Source organism: Podarcis bocagei (assembly GCF_964188305.1).
Source record: "Podarcis bocagei genome assembly, chromosome: 10".
NCBI classification, from domain to species: domain Eukaryota; kingdom Metazoa; phylum Chordata; class Lepidosauria; order Squamata; family Lacertidae; genus Podarcis; species Podarcis bocagei.
In genome coordinates, this window is record NC_138135.1 from 52,931,741 (window position 1) to 52,957,039 (window position 25,299).

At 42.7% G+C, this 25,299-nt stretch overlaps 1 protein-coding gene across 3 annotated transcripts in view; it reads right to left on the minus strand.

Annotated features, from left to right (window-relative positions):
- The window catches only part of TMEM117 (transmembrane protein 117), a 233,791-nt gene that overhangs the window by 65,608 nt on the left and 142,884 nt on the right, over positions 1-25,299 (minus strand). For all 3 annotated transcript variants that reach the window (XM_081211694.1, XM_081211695.1, XM_081211696.1), the window contains exon 5: positions 24,681-24,778. In XM_081211694.1, coding sequence (XP_081067820.1) covers positions 24,681-24,778 — 98 coding nt within the window. The remainder of the gene's footprint in view (positions 1-24,680; positions 24,779-25,299) is intronic.

A 25,299-nucleotide genomic window follows, 5' to 3' on the forward strand; every position in this document is an offset into this window, starting at 1 on the left:
TTCCTTATTAAACCAATTTTATGTTAGCCAAATGGGATCGTCTTCAGAAGGCGGTCCTTCTTGTGACTGGGCGCCTGGACACACCCCTGACTAAGTAGATTTCGTTTCTAGGTCTAAGTTTCATTTCTCTAAATAGGCATCACGGGTCACAGCCAATCAAGAAAGGGGTGGGGTGGTTAAGGAATTTAATAATAATAATAATAATAATAATAATAATAATAATAATAATAATAATAATTTATTTATACCCCGCCCATCTGGCTGAGTTTCCCCAGCCACTCTGGGCGGCTCCCAATCAAATGTTAAAAACAGTACAGCATTAAATATTAAAAACTTCCCTGAACATATAAGCATCAGCGCAAGAGTGCCCTAGGCACCTTATTGGCACTGCTGAACACCCACCCTCCCATCCTTAGTATAGGTTCTCTGCCTTGCTTTGGACTATGTGCGAGTCGCCTGTCTTGGGACAGGGGCCGGGTAGGAATGTTTATCCATTTGGCAAATTGGCACTGGCCACTTGGTTTTTTGCCTACCCCCTTAGCAATCATCACACCTTTCCAGATTTGGTGGTTAGGCATTGGCTTAATTTTGTGTGTGGAGGGGAGGTGTGGCCATTACCTGCCCCTCAATGATCAAAAGGTATTCCGTTAAAGGAACCTGGGGGTCCCGGATCTTGTCCGAAGTCTGCTTGATGGGCTAGGGCCATGCCAGGATCACAGGAAGAAGAGGAGGAGGAGGAGGAGGAGGAGGAGTTTGGATTTGATATCCCCCTTTATCACTACCCGAAGGAGTCTCAAAGCGGCTAACAATCTCCTTTTCCCTTCCTCCCCCACAACAAACACTCTGTGAGGTGGGTGGGGCTGAGAGACTTCAGAGAAGTGTGACTGGCCCAAGGTCACCCAGCAGCTGCATCTGGAGGAACGGAGACGCGAACCCGGTTCCCCAGATTATGAATCTACTGCTCTTAACCACTACAACCACACCGGCTCCCTCGCGGAACCTCACGGTAAGCTTTTGTCGGGCAAAACCCTGATGTTGCTGCCCCGATGGGTTTACCTACATAGACTGTCAACTGGGGCAGTAGTCCGTTAGAGTCAATGCCTATGTCACATTTAATTTGCAATCAGTAAAGTTGTGGCCTTAATGTCAACCTTAATCAACCTTAATTCTGGGTCCGTGTGTAGTTATTTCATGGGGGGTGCCTTGGGGCCTCAAGGCACAAGCGGTTGACTCTCTTTCTCTCATCTGCCAATGACCTGCCCTCCTTGTCAGCTCCCTGACAATGGCTTCTTGAGGTGGTGCAGAGTGTTTTTTGTCCTTACTTTACTTTTCACACCATTCCTTCATGCTCAGTATATAAATCACCTCTGTGCAATGTACAGCAAATTAGAAAAAACAAACAAAAATATTATTTCTTCAAGGGCAAACACCAGTGCCTGTAACTAAGCATAAACATATGCAACATACTTTTTCTGTTTATTCTAGTTTCCATTTCCTTTCTTATGTTCTTTCCCTGAGGTTGACTTTCAGATTGTAAGACCCTCAGGAGGACAGGGACCTGTCACACTGCACTCAGTAAAGCGGCGCAGGTGAAGACTGTTCAAGTTGGACAGCCCCCAACCCCCAACTCAGGGCCACATCCTCTGTCCAGTGGGGAAGAACATCAGGAGCAAACTCCTGCTTCAGCAAAGCTGGTTGCTTTTGTTTCAAGTGTGCCGTTTTTAGGGGCTCCGTTTTAAGTTCGTAAATGTTGTCAGCCACTTTGAGGACTGTCCTTGAAATCCAACATATGAATCTGCTCCATAAACAAACCATTCGTTCATTCACATAGATGCACATCTAAACGTCTCATTGCCCAGCTTTGATACTCACTAAGAAAATTGCATCTGCGTGGCAAATTACATCTTAAATCCTGAAAACACAATATAATTTGGTGCAGTTTTTGTAAATGATGGTGTGATGGTGGAAGAAGTCTCTCATGAGAACTGCTGTGAAATAAAAATAAAAAGAGCAGAGGCTACTCCAGACTGATGCATTATGTTTTAATTTTAAAACCATAGGTAACGGTAAAGGTAGCCCTGACTGTTAGGTCCAGTCACAGACAACTCTGGGGTTGTGGCGTGCATCTCGCTGTATAGGCTGAGGAAGCCGGCGTTTGTCCGCAGACAGCAGCGCACAGAAACGCCATTTACCTTCCCGCTGGAGCGGTACCTATTTATCTACTTGCACTTTGATGTGCTTTCGAACTGCTAGGTTGGCAGGAGAAGGGACCGAGCAACGGGAGCTCACCCTGTCGCAGGATTTGAACTGCTGATCTTCCAATCGGCAAGCCTTAGGCTCCGTGGTTTAGACCACAGCGCCACCCGCGTCTCAAAAACCATCCATTTAGTTATTTATTTTAATTATTGCACTTATTTCTCACCTTTCCTTGTTCTTCCCCTACTCATTTAATCCCCTGTGAAGTAGGTTAGGCTGAGAAGCAGTAGCTTTCATATACAGTGGTACCTAGGTACTCGTACAGCTTGGCTCCCAAACAAATCGGCCCCCGAATTTCGCAAACCCAGAATTGAGTGTTCCGGTTTGCTAACGTTTTTTGGAACCTGAACTTCTGACGCAGCTTCTGTACATATATTTGCACCTGATATACATTTATTGCATTTTCTCCCCTCTTCCATCTGCTTTCAGGGAAGAAATCAAACACTGGAGCCCAACTAATGACCCATGTTCTGTGTGACAGATTTCATTTCCTAAGGTTCATACCTTTAAGATGGACAGAGTCCATTAATTCAGAGTCAATAGTTGAATACACTGGTAGAAAGATTAGATCTTTACTTGTGGTCTTCTCCCCTTTTATGAATCCTAATATGGTTGAATTCATTTCATTTTCATTTTTATTTGTTAATTGAACTTGAAAATCACTTTGGCACTAAATGAGATTCCAGTGAATCTTTGAGGTCTGCTGCATAGTTACTGAAATTAAAAGTTTTGCTGCGGATTTCAAAAGGCCTTCAAAGCTTACAAAAAAATGAAATGAGTAGGTAATGAGGCATATTTTATGTCATCAGGTACTATGAAGTACTAAGTTGCATGTCACTTGAGATTAAAATTATAAGCAACCGAACTAGAGCGCTGGGTTTTTGGTGCTGTTAGTTATTACTCAAAATGCCAAATATCACTTGATCTTATTTTCATTAATATTCATATTAAATTCTAAAAATGATATTTATGTTAATTCAGTGGAGAAACACTTAGAGTATGCATAAAACATAGGTTTATGCAGGGGAAAAAATCAGATTAGGTAAATACATTACACGGTGAACCATTAGATTTTAGAGAGCACCGTATTTTTTAAAGTGTCCTTGAACTTGCATTGGCCATCATTTGCCCAAATGAAAAGTATTTATCTATTTCAAACACCAGCTGATTTAAATTAAACTCCTCAGCCTTAAGCTTTAACTTGCAAATACCAGCATTTCCTATCTGTGACATAGAGAAACAGCCTATGAAAAGTTCATGGTTCTCCTTGTGAAAAATATTCTCTGTCCTTACCCTAGCATGTGTGGAATGATAACCTGAGCTTTCTGTGAATTATAGGCTTTCTAGAACTCTTTCCCCTGTTCAGCTGCCAAAATGAAACTTAATGACTAAACTCCAGCAGAAAGCAATTTGAAAAATGATTCACAGAGAGAAATATTCAGATTATATTTTAGTAGCCTAGATGAATGATGACTCGAAAGTGTGGAGCAGGTCACCCTAGGAAGGCGTGGTGAACATTACACTGAGGAACTGTGGGATAATTTGACCCATCCTACACTGTCTATCGTTTGCAGAAAATACTGTTTCTTTCTAATCAGTGTAATACCATAAGACGTGAGTTTTACCACTTTGTTCAGCATCAACTGCAGGAAATGGTGGAGCTGATTTTTAATTTTTACAGCCATTTGACTCAAAAGAGTGGCCCTCTAAGTTCTTAAAAACAGTTTGTTTTTTCTTTCTCTTCCCCTTTAACGAAAAGAACGAACATCACCAAGCAAACTGTCCAAATTTGTTCTGCTGTGTTTTCTTAATTATACCTGGAGAGGCTGGAATGATTGTTTCCTTGATCCAGACCATCTCACTAGGACAAAATGCAACATCTGTAAGCTTAGGTCGTATGTTCTCAGGAGGAGCTCTACTCAGAGGCCACAAAGTTGAAAAACAGGATTCCGGGTTGTGTCAAAAGTAGGTCACCATCCTGCTCAAATGACCAAGCAATCTGTTGTGGGTGGGGTCAGCTTCAGCATGTATTTGGGCACAACTGGGCACATCTTTTAGCCCCGTTCTGTTTCTTGCTTATAGCCTCACCTCCAGAAATGGCTATATTTGATGAAGAAAATGTTCAAATGGACTATTCCCCAAATATCAGAAGCTTTCCTTACAACAGTGGTTTTTAACCAGTGTGCCATGGCACCCTGGGGTGCCTTGAATGGTGGTCATGGGAGCTGTAGGCAACACTGGCCTCTGTCCCTCTTCCTTCCCTCCCTCCTCTGGTGTCCTCTTGCATCTCTGCCTCCCAAAGGCTTGCACAGCTGTTTGTTGCAGCAGCCCTGGCTATAAGCTCCCCAGGCAAATGGTGCCTCTAGGGCAGGCCAGGGGGCGCTTCCCAGCCCCCTGTGGGGCAGTGTGAGGGAACACTTTTCTTTGGGGCAGGGGGCAGCTCAGAGACCAGGGGCAGCAGCAGTGGCTGCCCGGAGGACTCCCAAGGAGAGGGAAGAGGAGAAGAGGCTGAGGGAACACTCCACAAGGAAGGGTGTTTGAAAAAGGGCGAGAGGCTACCAGCTCTGCAGGCAAGGGCTGACATAACTGGACTCCTGATTCCCACAAGGCTGCTGCAGAAAGAATGTAGTTGGTCAAGAGAGCAATGGACTCAAAAAGGTTAAAAATATGTCCCTTGCAGTCATAATAGGGACAGAGGTTCCAAAGAAGATGACTAAACTGTTTATGCACATGACAAGAGCAGCTAGAATATTATATACACAGAAATGGAAAGCGCAGGTCTCAGCGAAGGAAGAATGGCTTTTGGAAAGTAATGGGCTACACAGAAATTGCAAAGATGGCAGCGAAATTAAGAGATCAAAATGAACTTTATATAGGAGAATAGAGGCCTTTTGTGGACTGTTTTAAAAAATACTGCAGTGGTACCTTGGATTACATACGCTTCAGGTTACAGACACTTCAGGTTACAGACTCCGCTAACCCAGAAATAGTACCTTGGGTTAAGAACTTTGTTTCAAGATGAGAACAGAAATTGTGCTCCGGCGGTGCAGCAGCAGTGGGAGGCCCCATTAGCTAAAGTGGTGCTTCAGGTTAAGAACAGTTTCAGGATAAGAATGGACCTCCGGAACGAATTAAGTTCTTAACCCGAGGTACCATTGTATAGTCAAATGAAACAGTGGAAATCCTTTCCTTTGCAATACTCCAAAACCTGCCAAAAAACTTACTAGGTTTTTATTGCTAATTTTCTGAAAGTTTTAATAAAACACAGTTAATTAAAGAGCTTTTCACATTCAAATATATTTCATGATATATTAATGGCAGCAGCTGACATTGCCTTCTGGGTCACAGCCTGCAAGAAAGATCTTAGTCCAATGAGCTCCGATAGGAATGCCTTGTAAAAGTTCCACTCCCACTTGCCAATAACCATCTCTAATGAACTGATTGCACAGATGTCCCATTATGCTTAATGTGCTTCCAAAACTAGTTTAATTTAAACTCTGGATTATGGCCTCTTTTCTACAGCCAGTATAGTGTAAACCTGTTGGTTACAGACAAGATATTAGAGTTTCTTCTCCAATGGGAGAGAGATGTGTTGGAATGTAAAGTGCTGTCTAAAATGTACAAGATATTTCTGGAATGGGGGACAAAGGATGAGGAAGTAAAATCTTCAATGATACACTGGGCAATAGATATTGGTTATAATATAGATATGGAAGCGTGGGAATGATTGTGGAATACAGATATAAAATTTACAGCATGCTATGGTTTAAGAGAAAGCTATGTGAAAATGTTATGTAGATGGTATCTAACACCAAGTAAACTGGGGGAAAATGTATAAATCAAAATCGAATAAGTGTAGGGAATGCAAAGAGAAAGAAGGTACTTTAATCATATGTGTTGGTCTTATTGTAAGGTTAAATCTTGCTGGGAATGATATATGATGAATTGAAAAAGATGTTTAAAATAACATTTGTAAACAAAAAAACCCCAGAAGCTTTTCTTCTGGGATTTATAGGGGTAGAACTACCTAAACAATATAGAAATTTATTCATGTATGCGACTACAGTGGTGATAATGTTATTTGCACCAAAATGGAAAGGAGTCCCAACGAAAGAAGAATGGATACAAAAACTTATGGACTTTTGTCCTTAAGGACCCATAAAGGAAATGAGGAAGTCCATGGGAATTTATGGAATTCTGTTTTTGTTTTGGTTGTTTGATAACTGTTTCTAAATTTCAAAATCTGAAAATTAAATAAATTTTATAAAACAAAAACCTATGGACTGTGCAGAAATGGTGAAACTTACTGCAAAAATAAGAAATCAAGATAACAAACTTTTTTTATAAAATAATGGAAATGGTTTATTGAATATATACAAACAAATTGTAAACAGATAAGGACATTAGCAGGATTATTGCAATAACCTGCAGTTTCATAAGAGTATACAATTAAAGTAGATGAATAAAAGAAGTTAATTTAGAATATGCAGGAAAACGATAAAAATAAATTTAAGGAACCTCAGAAAGAGGAGGAAGGAAGTCGAGTTTTGAAATGTTAAAATGGCTGTAAAACTATTGAAATGTATATAAGTGAAAATAAAAAATACTTTTTAAAAGATATTAGAGTTTGTTTGTCGTTTTGGGCATATCAGTCGCAAAATGGATGGGATTCATTGTATTCTCAAAAACAACAAACAGAAACATTGAGAAACTGGAGGCTGGATTTAGAATTTGTGTGATTAGTTTTGAGGTCTTTTTTTGTCTTTTCTGAACTTTGGAGAAAATAGAATTGCCTGGAATATTATTGCTATCATCATCATCATCATCATCATGGGTGGGCAGGTCCATATAATACCAGAAGGTCCCTCATGGGATGTAATGCTTTACAATATTAAATTCAAAGCACCCTTTTTAGAAACGATCAGCGGGAGTTGTGGGGGGTGTTTACGGGCTTCTGTTGGGGCCAAGATTTGGTATTGGTGAAGCAATATTTTTGCTGCTTTTGTGGTTATGTTTTTGTATATATTGTTGCTGGAATTTATTGTGAATTGTAAGGGGAGTGTTACATTTTATTGAATATTCCTTAAAGATGTGCTTTCATTAACTTATTGGTTAGGTAAAGATAAAGGGACCCCTGACCATTAGGTCCAGTTGTGACCGACTCTGGGGTTGCAGTGCTCATCTGGCTTTACTGGCCGAGGGAACCGGCATACAGCTTCTGGGTCATGTGGCCAGCATGACTAAGCCACTTCTGGCGAACCAGAGCAGCGCACGGAAACGCCGCTTACCTTCCCGCCGGAGCAGTACCTATTTATCTACTTGCACTTTGATGTGCTTTCGAACTGCTAGGTTGGCAGGAGCAGGGACGGAGCAACGGGAGCTCACCCGGTCGCGGGGATTTGAACCGCCGACCTTCTGATCGGCAAGTCCTAGGCTCTGTGGTTTAACCCACAGCGTCACCCACGTCCCTTAACTTATTGGTTATTTTGTTATATTTTATAAAGTACATTTATGTATTTTTTCATGTTGGGAGCCACTCTTAGCACCAAATGGTGACCTTACGACAACAGAATGTTCCCTGCAATAAACAAAAGTCTAGGTTATCAAGAGTTTGACCACACCTGAGAAAGGTGGGTCACTTTTCAGTGAAACAACTGAATTCAGTGAGGAAACCCTCTCTAGATGCAAAGGGTCTCCAACTGGCCAAGGACTGCAGAACACAGAGACCTGCTGCGCCAGCAAATTTTGAGTTTCAGCTTTTGCTGCAGGGGACCTAACCATCATCAATCATCATTGGGACGGAGCTATGAAGGCAAAACAGCCTTTACAAAATTGGACCCAGGAGGTTAAATCATGTTGGCGAGCTTCCTCCCCCATCTTTTTTCTCAGGGACAGACCCTTCAGAGTTGGACTCTCAGCCCTTTATCATGACATGCAAGGTACAGGTTTTAATATAACAACACAAGGATCATTATTTTGTACATAGGGTGTGTTTAGGACCTCGGTGCAAGCAGAGCATAAATGCTTTTACCCATTGTAGACACAAGAGAAGGAATCGTTTGAAGCCATTTACAAGAAAGAAATGAATGAAACCACTGGCAATAACAGAACGTTAAATCTACTCCGGGATTGCTAGCGTTTGGGTTTTGCTTTAATAGGAGCCTGAAACTGAGTTTTCAACCACACTTGGCTTTCCTTTACTGTTTACTTTAGATAAATTGCCTTTGCTTCCCCGTGCCACTATCAGTCAGTGGTGCATGTCATTACTGGAGCAGAAACTGTCATTCTGCTAATGGTATCACTAAAATAACACATTAGGATGATATTGTTTTCATATGGGGGATATCCATACATCTCCCACAAGTAATTACATTACCAGCAATCCTCTTAAACTATTGGTTTTGCTCAGATGCTTTGCCAGTAGTACTAAGTCTAATTATTGGAAAATCCCATTACTCGAGGTGTATGAATCAACAACAAAGGAACCATCTGAACTAACAGGGGTGCCTGAAAGTGTTATTTCCAAGTGGCGAAGATTCCTAATGGTTGGGAGTCTTGTGGGTTTGAGCCATGGACAGGAAAGGGTTGTAAGGTAGGGAGAACAATAAGTGATTTCTAATAAAGGAAAAAGTCTGTGGGCGAGTTCCCTTAGTAACATTTGGAACTATTATCTGATATCAGTGACGTGCTGGAGCCACAGTGTTCTAAACCAAAAATCTATTTCAAGTATCTTTAACATCTGAAATGAAAGGTGCAGAAAAGGAACTGCTGACCTTCAGAATAATAGCTGACCCTATTATATTGCTCTGCAAAGAATGGCAATTATCTGGAAATATTATCACTAAAGTTCTGAAGAACTCGTTTCATTTCCGAGGTCTTTTTCTATTGGAGCCTCTGAACTGGATGCTGGTACAAATGCTACTTTGTGGATCATAAATGCAGCGCTCTGGAAATCGTATGCAGTTCTATGCTGATGGCCCAGGACATCAAGCAAAATGAAGGCTTGTTTGCCTTACGACTGACAGCAGTACCAAAGGTTATTTCTGAATCTTCTGGTGGAGAAACCACAGTGTGTCTGAGCATGTTTATGAGATGCATGCAGGTCAATCAATTAATCAGAAAAGACACATTGATGATAGGTCACTCAGAAATGAGAGAGGGTGCTGCCTTCGACCAGATAGATGGACTATTTGATCACCTCAACTGTATCATCTTCAGGCTCTTAGGCAAAGGTTTTTGCTATCACTGGTTACCATAGGAAGCTGCCTTATACTGAATCAGTACATTACACCATCGAGTCCTTGTCTATATTGATTGGCAGTGATTCTCCAGGGCATCAGGCAAAAAGTCCTTTCCAGACCTACCTGAAGATGATGGGGATTGAACAAGGGACCTTCTTCATGTAAAAAATGTGCTCTACCCTACTGAGTTTTTAGGACCAATCCTAGTTTGGGACTGTGGCATTGCCTTTGCTGGATGAGCTCACAGTCTTCTGGAAGGATAAGACATATGACCCACATGAGATTTGGCTCCCCAAAAAGTGTGGTTTTGGGTGCCATGCCCTTAAAAAGTGCAGCCTGAATTCACGTGAGATCATGGTAGCCATTTGGGCTGCTGTCCTCTCGCAAGAAAAAACAGGCTGTCCCTTTTTTCACATGGCAGTTCATGGGTACGGGGTTTGCCACTGTTAGGAGTAGGACGGGGAACTAGATGAGCCCTTTTTCTGATCCAGCAGGGTTCTTCTTGTCTTCTTATGCCTGAACTGATTTATGAAATTCATCCAATTTTGTGAACCAGCTGTCCAAGCTGTTGCTTTTTGCAGTCATTCCAAAACAAAGTCAATTCAGAAGGCCCCAATTATTCTAGGGATTTCCCCACCTTCTCCTTCAGTTTGACTCCGTTATCTAACACATCAGTTGCATAAACTAATGTGAGACAAACAAACTGATGCCATTCATTCAAGCGGCTCTTCAACTCCAAGCAGGTATTATTTTGACTCTGCTTAATTCACTTCTTACTTGAAAGGGGGCAGATGGGATGTGACCAGCTTGTGATATGTTTCTTCTCTATCATTCCATACACCTGAAAGCGATCACTTGAGTGGTTCTATCCCATGCACCAAACCCATCAAAAAAGTATCAGTAAAGTGGGATATTATTGTTACTTGTTGATGCTGATTTTGCTGCATTCTTGTTTTGTGGCATTGTGATTTTTTTCACCAAAAGGGCAAGATTCAATTTTTTAAAATAAATTTTAAATAAATCAATGAATAGCTAACCATATAAATAAATTTCTGATCCATGTTACATAAGCACAATTGCTAAAAAAACCAACAGCATAGGACATGATCCAGTCAATGCCTATATATGTACAACACTTGCACTGCTCTCTTTACAGATGAGAGATAAGAGTATGGTATGGGGGTGTTTGAGAAAGGGAAGGGGGGATTAACCAACTCTGAGTTTAAATGTTTCATCAATAGATGAATGGCCTCCTTTACTTTACAGTGGTACCTCGGGTTAAGTACTTAATTTGTTCCAGAGGTCCATTCTTAACCTGAAACTGTACTTAACCGGAAGCACCACTTTAGCTAATGGGGCCTCCTGCTGCTGCCGCACTGCCGGAGCACAATTTTCTGGGTTAGCGGAGTCTGTAACCTGAAGCGTATGTAACCCAAGGTACCACTGTACTTCCTTTATTTGAAATGTAAGTCTTCCTCCTTCTTGCAGCTGTATTCAAGTGTATTCAGCAACAATTCATTGGTGCAATAATTTCTAAAAACATTGACAAAAACATGAAGGCCAACAACAATGAAATATTCAAGACATTAGTAGCAGAACCCTTGGATGACAAGAGAGTCAATGGTGTGCGAAAGGAAGATAAGGATCTTGCAGAGAAGCTTTACCAATTTCAGGATCTATTTCTGTTTCCTGAAATAATGATGTAGAAAAAATAACTGCAGCTTTGTGAGTCAGTCAGAATTTGTACACATATACTGTATGTGATGTAGCTGGCACAGATCTCCAAAATGTTTTTGCATCATCCAGTAGTTGCATGGGGGCGGGGGAAGGAATGGTGAATAAATTAAAACCCAAAATAAAAGCCTCAGGCTGATGTGTTTGAACTTCACTGCAAACATTATTCATACATATTTAATTGTTTCATTGAGACTTTGACGGTTCTGGAGAAGTTCCAGGCATTATTTCCATTCCATTAGTAAGCCTGCAGCCTGCATACTCCTTAACCCAAAATGATTGATTCCATAAACGTCTTACCACTTACTGACCTGAACACTAATTGAAGTTGTGTATAGATTAAAACAAAGTGTATGGTTTTGTTTTTTCTGAGGCCAGCCAAAATATGTTGTAATCTCTGGAATGCTGTGTGGCAGATGACAAAAGTGGAATTTCTATAGTATCTCAAACACACACACACACACACACACACACACACACACGCTTCCTGTCTATGAAGAAAGCTTTTCAAGAAATAACTGCTAAAACTAAAATGATGGGTTGCAAAGGAATAACCCACTCACATTCCTTCCATAATCAGAAGTTGAAAGAGAAAGGCATAGCTCACCCTTCTTTGAAACATTAATATCACGTTACATATTCTTTCATCTGCACTTGGATCTTCTCAATTACTTTGTTTTGGAAAATGGTATGCATTCTTCACCTCAAAATGAAACTAAATAATTGGAGATACGTTTATCGTCTAGGGTTCATTCAAACAAACATGCAAAACACTATTTACTAAGGTTCTGTTTAAACAGAGAGTGCACAAAATGTATAAATTATTTTAGCACTAAGCTAAAAGAAATCCCTTAGAAAAAGAATTCTGAGAAGAATGAGAGTGATGCCAACTCCGTTTCAACCTTGGTTGGACTCCAGTCTCACAAACTGACTTCACTTGACTAACTAGAATGAATGCAGTAGAAGAATAACAGAAAATGCGAACAAAACAACACACAAGCCAGAAGCGCACAGCATTGTGGGGTGGTGGTGCAGATCTCCTGGCAGCTGCGACTGCTGCTTACACTGGCGGGGAGAATGGGAAGGGTGAGGAAGTGAGAAGGTCAATGCAGTGAAAACATACCAGCAAAGTACAATCCAGCCAAGGCATTTGTCCCTACCACCTTATCCCTCTACCTCCTACTAAGCAGCAAGACTCAGCTGTTAGGAGGTCATGTAAGCATTGCTGCCACAAGATGCTGTACACTACTAATATAACCACCATCAGCACAGAGGATTTTGCTTCCCGGAAAAATGTATACAAAGGTGTAACTTATAAGAGATATTGGAGGAAGCTGTTCCAACATGTGGGCACCACCACTGGCAAGGTCCTGATCCACATATTAACAAATTACACCCAATCTCAGACAGAAAAATAAATATATGCTGAAGATATTGCTAAACTAAAATACGGAGTGGTTTTATGTTATTATATCAACGTAAATTACTCTTGTTTTTGCAACCCACCTTTGGTCCATTTGGTGAAGAACCATTTGCCTATAAGTAGAAATGATATATAAAAAAGCACACACTTTTGATTCCTTTAACAGCTTTTGCAGCTAAGCTGACTTATGCAAGGTTACTTCTTTCTATAATATCTATTTGATACGACTGCATGTCAATCTGCGGCAGCTGATCAATGGGCATGTGGCAGTCAGATGGCAAATGTCTAAAAACCCTACAGAGATCTGGTTGTGAGAAGCTGGCAAGGTGATTCAGATTCAGCTTTCAGCATGCCCTGACTACAGTCTGTAAAGTTACTTTCTGCTGCCAACTTCTCTTTTTAGAGGATTTCAGGTGCCCTATAAAAATCTGAGTCATGCTGCTGGTTATTTTTAGGGATGAATGGATTCCATTTCGTAACTGTTCTGAGGTTCTATCATTCCTTTGATTCTCTTCTAGAAGAATTCCAGTCAGAGATCAGGACTTCAAAACATCCATTCTTAAATTCAGTCCGTGGACGGTGCCTGATAGGGTCACATGTCAGCCCCACTTCCTCCACCCTTGACCTTTCCTGTGTTGAGTAGAAAGATTCGAAGGAGGGAGGGTTGTAAATGCACGCAGTTGAGCGTTTTTACAGGCACCCCTGTGATTAGGAACCCAGTTCCAATCATGGGGAGAACTGTGTGTTCAGACATGATTAAACCTCACTTTGGAATATTCAACACAACATGGGAAGCAACAGAGGCAGAGTGGACAGCCCACATCATCTCCACAATAGAATTCAATGATTCCTGAATAGGCTAGTATTGTTGTTTGTCTGTCGTTTTTAAAGGAAACTTCAAAATTCCATAAAAACACAATATACATATTTTGCTTCCTAGAAAAAAAAATAGATGCTAGGTGTAGTTTGCATGTCAGGCTGGAAGAGAGGGGAAACCATTTTTCTCCCTTCAAACTCATGCTGTGCCATAGGAGCCAACGTCTAGGGGCTGAGCCCTCCTCCCAAGTTGATGGGCATTGGCATTCAAATGGTGTTCTACACCCTGCCTTGTGATGGATTATGCAGGGCAAGGATTACCTGGGGTGCCTCAATATTTTATTCAAATTGGCACCCCTGTGCTGTGCTAAGTATCCACTGCTGATGGGAGAGAAAGGGGGTGTAAGAAGGGTACAGGGTTGAATATATGACAAAGGATATTAACTTCACATGGCAGTTGAACATTTGGTGGCTAGCCAGGAAAGAGATTGTTGGGGATATGGCTCAGAGAAAATGCCTATTCAGGGTGAGAAAGCAGGGGCGGGGGGAGGAATCATATTCAATGCCATAGATCAGTACAAAAATAAGAGAAGAAGAAGAAGAGGAGTTTGGACTTGATATCCCGCCTTTCACTCCCTTTAAGGAGTCTCAAAGCGGCTAACATTCTCCTTTCCCTTCCTCCCCCACAACAAACACTCTGTGAGGTGAGTGGGGCTGAGAGACTTCAGAGAAGTGTGACTGGCCCAAGGTCACCCAGCAGCTGCATGTGGAGGAGCGGGGAAGCGAACCCGGTTCCCCAGATTACGAGATTACCGCTCTTAACCACTACACCATACTGGCTCATGAAAAACTTGTGGTATTGTAATACTGTTATACCAAGGTGCATCTACACTTGGAATACTTTGTACGGTTCTGGGACGCATATCCCAAGAAGGATGTGCAGAGCTGAAGAGGGAGCAACCCTTCTCAAGTGGCTGAAGCACCTTCACTTAGGAAAGGCTACAATGATTGGGGCTTTTCTTTTTTTAAAAAAGCAACTAATGGGGGTCATAAGTACAGTGGTACCTCGGGTTATAGACGCTTCAGGTGACAGACTCTGCTAACCCAGAAATAGTACCTCGGGTTAAGAACTTTGCTTCAGGATGAGAACCAGAAATCGTGCTCCAGCGCCGCGGCAGCAGTAGGAGACCCCATTAGCTAAAGTGGTGCTTCAGGTTAAGAACAGTTTCAGGTTAAGAACGAAGCACTTCTGGAACGAAGTACTTAACCCGAGGTACCACTGTTAAATGTAATGGTAAAGGACTCCTGAATTGGTTAAGTCCAGTCAAAGGCGACTATAGGGTTACTGCTCTCATCTAGCTTTCAGGCCGAGGGAGCCAGTGTTTGTCCACAGACAGCTTTCCGGGTCATGTGGATAGCATGACTAAACCACTTCTGGTGCAATGGAACACCAGAGCACATGGAAACACCATTTACCTTCCTACCACAGTGGTACCTATTTATGTACTTGCACTGGTGTGCTTTCGAACTGCTAGGTTGGCCGGAGCTGGGACAGAACAATGGGAGCTCCTTCTGTCACGGGGATTCGAACCGCTGACCATCCAATCAGCCAGCCCAAGAGACTCAGTGGTTTAGACCACAGTGCCACCTGCGTCCCATAATGAGGGTCATAGTAGAGGTTTGTTACACCATGTAAACTGCAGACAAAATGGATGGAAAGGAGAGAGGCTTTTTTCCTCTTACACTTGCCAATCCTGAATCCAGTTGGGATGAGGTTCAGATCAGACAAAAAGAAGCTCTTTTTCTTTTATTTTTTTACACAGAGAGTAATTAAAGTACAGCATTTGCTACCTTTAGGCTGTGATGGCCACTAGTGACTTAAAAGGCGAATATGGCTTTCAATAGCTGCTCACCATGAGGGCGATGTATTACCTCCAGGATCAGAGGCAGCCACCTTTGAATGTCAGTTGCTGGAGGGCAACAACAGGAGACAAGCATTCTCCTCACATTCTGCTTGTGGGCTTTCCAGAGGCTTGGCTACTGCAGGGCACAAGGTGGTGTATCAGAAGGACCTTTGGCATAACCCCACAGCCTCTTCTTCGGAAAGAAGCAGCTGCTTCTCTCCATGCCTCCAGCAACCTTCGCATGCCCTCAGGCTTCACCATGGACAAAATAGAATTCCTGTCAAATAATCAAGGGTTGTCTCCTCTTGCCAGCTTTATGATCAACTGTTCTAAGCCTCAGACATCTAGCTTACAATGTCCCTAGGAGTATATATAGGATCATATTTTTCTGCACTTTATTGCACCAATACATTATAAATATGCTTCGTTTTTCCACAAAAGTGATTATAAAGCTGCCATGTATATTCCCTTTTTTGTTGGCCCGATCTCTCTACCTATAATTATTATGTGGCTGGATTTGTTCTTCCCATGATTTCTAATGAATTCTGCTCAATGATGAATGAATAAACGCCAGTGTATCCCATCCTTGCATGGACAGGCGGAGTCCCCCAAACCCTGGGCAGCCCCCATGTGGAATAACGACTCAAGACAATGTGCTAAGGGATTAAAATTGGCCACAACTTTATTATGTTTCAGATGTGGGTAGACCTTGGCTCAGGCATTGGGCATTTATCCCTCCCACTCCCCCGCCGGGGATTGGGGGAACATCAGGGTTATCCAGTGGGGGAGGGGGGTAAGGGCTGGCTCTGGAGAACATATGTTCAGGCAGAGAGAGCCCGCCCCCATTACGCTGCCGTCGCAGGGGAGAGCAATGATGACCTCTAGGAGTATGGCCAACGCTTCCCTTCAAACAACCCCTTTAACGGGGAACCCTAGTATCGCCGCCACAAAGAGGCGGGTGTGTGGGTCACCACTGCATGCCCCCCCCCCATCAGGGAAGATAGACTAAAGGATTCCGCCCAAGGCCTGATACCGTCAAAGCTGTGACATTTGCTACGGGAAAGGCAAACCTGCCAATGCAGGGGAATTCCTTTCCGGCCCTTCAACAGCGACCCTGACATAGCAGCGCCTGCGAACCTGTGGAGAAAAGGTTAATCTGCAAAAGAAGTCTTAACTGAGGGGGGTAGGGTGGGAGAAGCTCTGGAGCCAACTGACAATTCCCAGGTAAGATCCTCCCTCTATTGTGTGGGCAAGTAGTCCCTCCCCCTACCTGGCCTGATCACCTTGGCAACGCTTCCCCAGGCGGGATTGGGCAACTGACAGAGGTAGGCGAAGACCTCCAGGTATCCCATCTGGGAGGGAGGTGAAGCCAAGCCTGTGCTAATGTTGCCGCATAGGGTCCAGGGGCTGTGCGCGACCAGGCAAAGGACACCCCCCATTTAAAGTGGGGAGCGGTCATTCTGTCTTCTTCTGTATGTCATCTTTAGACAGAAATATATTCTACTGCTTGTCATCGTTCTACCAGATTTTCCTGTTATAAATATTCTCTTCCAATATCAAGCTCATTTTCCTTGGCTTTGAGATTTCTAGAACTACATATGAGTACCTCTATATTTTGTCTCCCTTTAGATGTCATTTTTGGATGTGATTTTGCTGTGTTACCTTGACTGATTGAATCTCCCCTGTCTCTGGGCTCCTCCAGGTGCCCTGCTTATTGCACATCGATTCTGATTTGCTTGCACAAAGTTTATGAGGAGGTTAGACTATGTCCAGTTTGCAATGAGCATTCATTATTATGCAGTGAGGTTATACAGCAGTGAGCATTCATGCTGATTTGCTTGTGCAGTGGTTAGACATATTCCAGTTAATCATTCACTCTCCCCACACTTTTCTATGCATTTCCCTGTCACTTTCCTAACCTCAGAAAGCCAGCTTTTTAAAAAGACTGGATTTATTGTGCCAGAGCAACAGAGCGTTTTTAATCCACTTTAACTGTGCAAACCTAGATTTCTGGTGTGCTCTGGATCCCCCACCCTCAAAATACCGATAGTCTGGAGATGACCTGTATGTACAGCTGCTTCCTACCAATTCTTGCCCACTAAGGAATGCTGGCTGCAGGAGCACCATCTGCCTTGGTGTAGGAATACCATCGTCTGGAGCAAAGGGATTAGACTGGTAGAGGAAGAAGCTGTAGATATCTGCCAACAGTCAGATGGCTTGCCTGGAACAAGAATTCCTCCAGAGCCAGGTCAGAGGAGCAGTGTCCTTTTAGAACTATGAAAAATAAATCTCCAAGAAAACACAAACCCAAAGCCAACCCATGAAATATTGCAAGGATTTTTAAGCCAGAAATTATATCGTAGCAGTTCCAAGAGTTCTCTCTCTCTCTCTCTCTCTCTCTCTCTCTCTCTCTCTCTCTTTCTTTCTTTCTTTCTTTCTTTCTTCCTTTCTTTCCTCAATCAGAGAAAAATGTTTGTTTCACACACAGTTGTCTTAAGGAAAGAAAGGAATCACTTGTGATGTATAGCATTTGTTTTGACTCAAGGACACAAGACAGGAATTGGCTTCTGATGATATCATGCCAGCATAGTTTAAAGACAATCTGGAAAGCTATATATGCTTGTATTGAGCTCCGGTGACAGTACAGCATTCATGGGTCACCGAGAGAGTAGTAAGGCAGAGATTCTCTGCAACTCCACTGACTACTCTGATAACTTTATAGACCAGAATTTAGCAGCCATGATAGTCCAACGGAACAAGAACAGGGCAAAATTACTAGGTGCAAGAATGGTATTGCAGTATGTACTACTTTAAATCAGATCAGATTTAGCCATCAGAAGTCTGCAAAACAAAGAAGAAATTGTGTCATCAAGATCTTGTGCGGTGTCAAGAGATTGAAATTTCTCCTTAGTAAGCACAACAATAACATGATGACGGTAACCACTGGTGCCAGCTCCCACAAGAAACCAGAATTCGCATCGAGGGCCTTGTGAGGCCTCAGACACAACCTCTGAGGCCCTATGAGGCCTCAGAAGTGCATTGGAGGCCACCCAGGCACAACTGTGGCCCTCACAATGTAACATGATGTCATGATGAGGGACGTTGTGCACCCACAGTCTGGGGCCCAAGTCGGCACCTCTGATGATAATCATGGCAGTAATAGTAGCATGAGGAGGATTTCTTAGCTGCCCTTCACCATATTTTAAATAAATAAAATGTTTCAGATTACCTTGGAACTCAAACCCCCTTTCCCCAGGTCATGAGGCATTCTTTGCCTCACACAGGATGCCGTGTTGGGGGAACACCATCACTATGTCAAGGGACACAACAGCAGGCCTTGTTCCTTCCATGCTAGCAAGCCTGCTGGCCACGCCATCCCAATCATACATGTAGTATCCATGCAAAGAGATGTTAGCATTGTTACAAAAGTTGGGCACCACCCCAGTCTTTGCTGAGCTGTGGCAAGATCCCGGGAGGGTTCCCGCCACTCACTCAGGGTCTGTATTGCTTTGAGAATCAAGACCCGCTGAATGACATAGCTTTAAGAAATGTGCTTCATTCACATATTTACACCTGACTTTGGATGGAGGGAGTCCAGATCTTACAGCATGGCCAACTCAAGAGGGGTGTTGTTTCCCGCAGCCGTGCAGCCCTGTAGGTCCAAGGCATCTCAATGGAAGTGTTGCTGAAACTAAGCTGTGGGCACAGCCTTTCTCCTCTGGTCTCTCACTCTGAATCCCTATCAGGCAGATTGAGAGGGGGAGCTCCTCCTCTGGGCATGTATGACACATTGCTCAGCAATGTGCAGTACTCTCCTCGCGCAGGGTGTCAGAGGTGGAGAAGAGCCAGCAGGAGCTTCTCCCTCCTTCTCCTGACACACACACACACACACACACACACACACACACACACACACACACATTGCTCAAGTCTCCTGCTTCTATCATCTCCCTTCTGTTGACCGCTCCTCAGTGTCCCACCACCAAGTTCTGGGCTCAATGGTGTTATCTTTGGAGCGCTCCCTGAGGGACTCTTGGGAGGCAGGCTGCCACCCAGCCAGTTTGAGCCCTCACTGGAGAACTCTTGGGCTGGTGGCTCCCAGCTCTTCTCCTCCTCCAACCAGGCCTTGACATCTATCCTGTACTAACTGCCAGTCATCAAACTGCTCATGAAAATCTCTTGAGATCTGGAGGTGATGGTCAGTGTAGTCACTCGCATTCAAGAGGCCCCTGGCACCCACAGAAGCTCCCTCCGGGCTAATCCATTAACCTAGTATCAACGACGTCTCAGTAAAAAAAGTGCCGTTTATCAAAGGCATCTCTCATTCTATTTATTTCAGATGCGCTGAGAATTCAAATGAGTAGCTCAGTTCAATCCACCTAAGGGCAAAGCAATCCTACCAAGCAACAGAAAAACAAACACACATCAAAAAAACCTTGTTTCTTAAAAGCCAGGAAAAGAGGCGGACTCTGGAGGTCAACCAATTAGAATTATTTCAAGGAGAAAGTTTAATCAAAAGGAAGGAGGGGGAAGCTTTAGTAATATTCTCCACCTCAGCCACATGTATTCGGCTAAGCTAATGCGGCTCAAGCAACTAATGCAATTTAAATGTACGCCAGATCCATTTTAATGCAGTCTTCGGGCAACCCCTCTTCCCTGACTGCCTTTGTCGTTAATGCAATCAAATTTATGTTACGTTGTGGCAGGGGGAAGTGGATGCTGATAGGAAGTAGGAATACTCAAAAATATTTTTCTGTCTTCAGATGTGGGGTTTGTCTTTTGAAAGCACCCCCCCCCCCTTCCATCTTTCCCTCGCTCCCTTCTAAAAGTCAGGTGTCACTCTGCGGAAACGCATGGGGATTTGCCCATTAGCAACGAGAAAGGCTTACACTTGTGTCGCGGGAAGCACTGCCGTAAATTAGAGTCAAGGTTCATCACAAGGGAAGCTAATCCAATTCCAAAGGAGAGGGCTGTGAATGCGCCATAGCACAAAAGGATGAGAGGCACTTACCAGGCTACTGACAACACCATTATTTTAAAGGCTCTTTAAGCTAGGCCTTTGAGTGCATTCGTCGGTACAATAAATAGATTGTATAATCTTCAGCATAAAGACGCGGTATGAGCAAGGTAGCTCAAATCCATGGATGTGAAAGGTTTGCATCATATTTGTTGTTCTAATAATTTTTGGGCATCCATTCAAAGATGTCTTTGTGTGATGGGGTTTTAAAGCAAAATGGGGGTGGGAGAGGACAGAGAGAATAAAAAGGAGGTGCATTAGACAGCAAGGAGACCTATGCAGCAGCTGCTGTTAACATTTTGTGATTTACTGATATTTTAATCTATCTGAAGTTCTACCTATTGCTTTTCCTGTTGGAGGTAGACAACATGTAATTATGGAAAGCCAAAATCTGAGCACCTTGTTCTTATTATTTCATCTCATGTACAAAGTAAAACTGGATGACTCAATATTGCTCAGCTATCAGCTCATTCTTCTACAGCAAAAGAAAGCTATATTGATTTTTTTCAATAAAACATCTTAGGTTATCTTTTGTAGCATGATATGGGTTACCTGAGCAGAAATGAGTCAGTTAAAGTAGACATAGATGCAAAGTGAATGTCTTCTACTCCTAAGGAATTTGCAAAATTCTTACACAGGTATGCTTCTTATTCTTATTCTTAATTTTATTAGTATTAATTTTGTTATTAATTTATTAACTGCCTTTCACCAGCAGGTCCCAAGGTTGGCTACAGCAGTGTAGAAATCCAGAATTAAAAACAGTTTAAATATATCACAGGAATGGGGTGGGACTTGAAAACACACATCTAGGGTGCCAAAGGTCAGGTAAAAGAGGTACACCTTTAGCAGTTGCTGAAAGTTGTACAGTCATACCTTAGTTCTCAAACAGAATGTGTTCTGGGAGTCTGTTCAACTTCCAGAACCATTCGAAAACCAAGGCACGGCTTCTGATTGGCTGCAGGAGCATCCTGCAGCCAATCGGAACCCGGGAAGGACGTCCAGCTGCCAAAAATCGTTCAGAAACTGGAACACTCACTTCCAGTTTTCGATTGTTCGGGAGCTGAAACGTACAAGTTCTAAGACGTTCAGCAACCAAGGTTGCTGTATAGGGAAAGCAGCACATGCACCTGTGTGAAGAGGGCATTCCACAGCTTAGGGGCTACCACCAGTGGCAGAGCTTCATGCTCCAGGACTGGGAGGTGGAGAGCAGGTGGGGGCGTGGCTGGTGGTGGTGTCCTGGGGGCGCCCAGCGCGGGAGGGCAGCCACGATGGCACCCCACCGGGATCGTAGTGCTGTCGGTGGTGTGCTCCCCGTGCCCCCCTCTTCCTCCGCCAGTGGCTGCCACAGGAAAGGCCCTCTCCTGGGCCATCCCCACCAGCATTCTGAACTTCTCAAGATGGAGCTACAAAGAAGGGACCCTTTGCTGATTTTAACACCCAGTGGGGACTGTAAGAAAGGAGATATTCTTTCAGATATTTGGGGCCAAGTTGTTCAGGGCTCTAAACTCTAGCATGAGCATCTTCAACTGAGCCTAGAAATTAACTGGCAGCCAATGCAACTGTTTTAGAATAGGCATTATACAAGTTATAAAGGCAACCACAGCCAGTTTGCAAGCTCAGTTCAGAGGAGAGATATGGTCATTTGAGATGCTAAGTGTTGAAGCAAGATATTGCCTATGACAATCATTCTGCCAGGATAATCCCAAATGTTATAGCAAATTGTCCATCATCAATCTGCACATGTGTGCAATTCATATAATTTCATTTTATATCCCTTCCCATTCAACATATGGAGTTGCTTAATTAAGCATACTTTTTAAAATGCTTTAGATTCCAAAGTTTGATTTCCATTTTTTTAGATCTAAAGCTATCTCAACAGAAATCTTCTCCTTTACACTGTGTGCAAAACAGTGCTTTTAAATAAGAGGTCGCACAGTGAGGCATGTTGAACAAAAGTTGCATAAATATAAAATATGTAAACTATGTGATCTTCTAAGCTAACGCTGATCAATGGTTTGGAATAAGCCATATTCATTTCCCCTTCTTCTTTGAGCAATATGCAACACTAGCTGAAGTACATTAAATTTGCCAAAATGGAGGTTGGAAGCAAATTGCTGCTAAAAGCATATGGAAGATGTAAATTCGGAATGTGTTCTGCAAATTTGCATCTTAAAGAATCCCTACCTTAATGATTCTTCACAACTAGCTTTTTTCAAATTAACGCTTTAGTCAAGCAGCTTGGGCCATTCTAAGATGGGGATGGGAAATATTTCATTTGTGCCCATCAATTGAGAGGTGGCCCTGGGAGATATCACAGGGTGAGAGGCTGTGAGAAGAAAGGGATGAGCCCAGGTCAGAAATGGAAGGACACACCTTCCTCTGTAGAGGATGGAATTTAAGATATAGTGATGAAAGAGGATCTTTTAGTTTCTTTCTTTTCTTCATTTCCTGTAGATTAGTTTGTTTCATTTAATGCATTGTGAAAACTTCAATAAATTTCCCAAAGGCATTTGAATATGTGGTCATAGCCAGTGGGTTTAATCTTCACCAATGGGAGGGGTGGTTCTGTCTAATTTATGGTTCATTCCCAGTTTGGACCTATTTCCCATTACTGCAGACCCATTTAAATCAATGGGCTTAAGAAAGCCAGGGTGGTATAATGGGTGCAGTGCTAGAATAGGACCTGGGAATCTAAAGTTCAAATCCTCAGTCCAGTGAACCTGAAGGAGAGTCTCCACTCCCATCATTCTGCCCGGACACTGGGGTCCAGCTCCGAGGGCCTTCTGGTGGTTCCCTCACTGCAAAAAGTGAAGTTACAGGGAACCAGGCAGAGGGCCTTCTTGGTAGCGGTGCTCACCCTGTGGAACACCCTCCCACTAGATGTCAAAGAGAAAAACAACGACCAGACTTTTAAAAGACATCTGAAGGCAGCCCTGTTTAGGGAAGCTTTTAATATCTGAAGGACTATTGTATTTTAATATTTTGTTGGAAGCTGGCCAGAGTGGCTGAGGAAACCCAGCCAGATGGGCAGGGTAGAAATAATTATTATTATTATTATTATTATTATTATTATTATTATTATTATTATTATTATTATTATTATCCCTGCTTAGTTGTAAAACTCTCTGGGTGACCTTGGGCCAACTGTCATCTCTCAGTGTTGCTGTGAGGGTAAAATGGGATGGAGAAGTGAGCATACCACCCGGAGCTTCTTGGAGGAACATTGAGACATGAACATAATAACTAATAAATAACGTTACAGTGGTACCTCAGGTTAAGTACTTAATTCGTTCTGGAGGTCCGTACTTAACCTGAAACTGTTCTTAACCTGAAGCATCACTTTAGCTAATGGGGCCTCCTGCTGCTGTTGCGCCGCCGGAGCACGATTTCTGTTCTCATCCTGAAGCAAAGTTCTTAACCTGAAGCACTATTTCTGGGTTAGCGGAGGCTGTAACCTGAAGCGTATGTAACCTGAGGTACCACTGTACTTCTGTTCAGTTATTTAGTCATTTTAGTGAGTCTATGCCAAGTATATCTAACATTAGGCATCACTCAATGAGTTTTTATCCCAGTATAAGAGCTAAAGAGCTTACCAAGATGTTTGTGTTTTCATCAACACTGCTTTGTGAATGGTCACTGTAGCTATTTTATATATGGTTAAACTATAATATAATTGTCACAGTCTGTATTTTTTGCATTTCCTGCTTATATTTCCCCCTCTACAACCATGTGTCTTTAAGGGGTCACAATACTTGGTTATAATTTTTAACGTTACTTATTTGCCCATCTTTCTTTTTCACTCTGCTTATTAAGAAGGCTGTTATTGAATGCCTGGCATGTATCCCATAAATAATGTCTTTATTTAATGAGTGGTGTTGCCTAAGGCAATTTTATTTCATTGCCCACAGCAAGAAATGAAGGCACTTATGTCACCCTTTATATTTTAAAAATCCCCATTAGATCAGCTTATTTTTGAAGATGAAATGATGCCTTGCTTACACTTAATCCAATTTAACATTCAAGACATTTGTGGCAAATTATTTCAAGGTAAAAATAGGTTAAGAAAAATTTATATCATGGTAAAACACAGCAGAACATTTATTGATTTGATTCGGATAAGAAAAGACACGCTGGATCAGACCAAGGATCTATCTCAGCTTTCCTCAACCTGATACCCTCCAGATGTTTTGCGCTACAACCCTTGGAAGTGGTTCAGAATTATATATTTACATGGTATATTCTGTAAAAGCACAACCATTTGTAATAATTGAACTGTGGTTATTTCCTACCAGAATAAAATGATCCTGATGTTCCCCCTTTTCCAGAAAGCTCTGGCAGACTTTCCCCAGTCTGGATAAGGCTTGTCCTGAAGCATCATATCTGTGACCTGGAGTGAAGAAAGAGACAAAGAGACTAGTTCAAGCTGAGGTAGTTCAGTTACAGTCATACACACAGAGAGGGGGGGGGGCGGAGAGGGAGAGGGAGAGGGAGAGGGAGAGGGAGAAAGTTTGTACAGTGGTACCTCAGGTTACATATGCTTCAGGTTACAGCCTCTGCTAACCCAGAAATAGTGCTTCAGGTTAAGAACTTTGCTTCAGGATGAGAACAGAAATCGTGCTCCGGTGGCGTGGCAGCAGCAGGAGCTCCCATTAGATAAAGTGGTGCTTCAGGTTAAGAACAGTTTCAGGTTAAGTACAGACCTCTGGAACGAATTAAGTACTTAACCTGAGGTACCACTGTAATGTATTGCAGTGATTTCAAATGATACATCAAAAATGCCCCAAGCCAGGGGACAAAGTTGCACATGCAATTAAGCAGGCCAATGCTATGTGTGTTCACTCATAGATAAGTCCCAGAGAGGGAAATGGGGCTTACTCATGAATGAGGGCCTGCCCAGCACACAGCTTA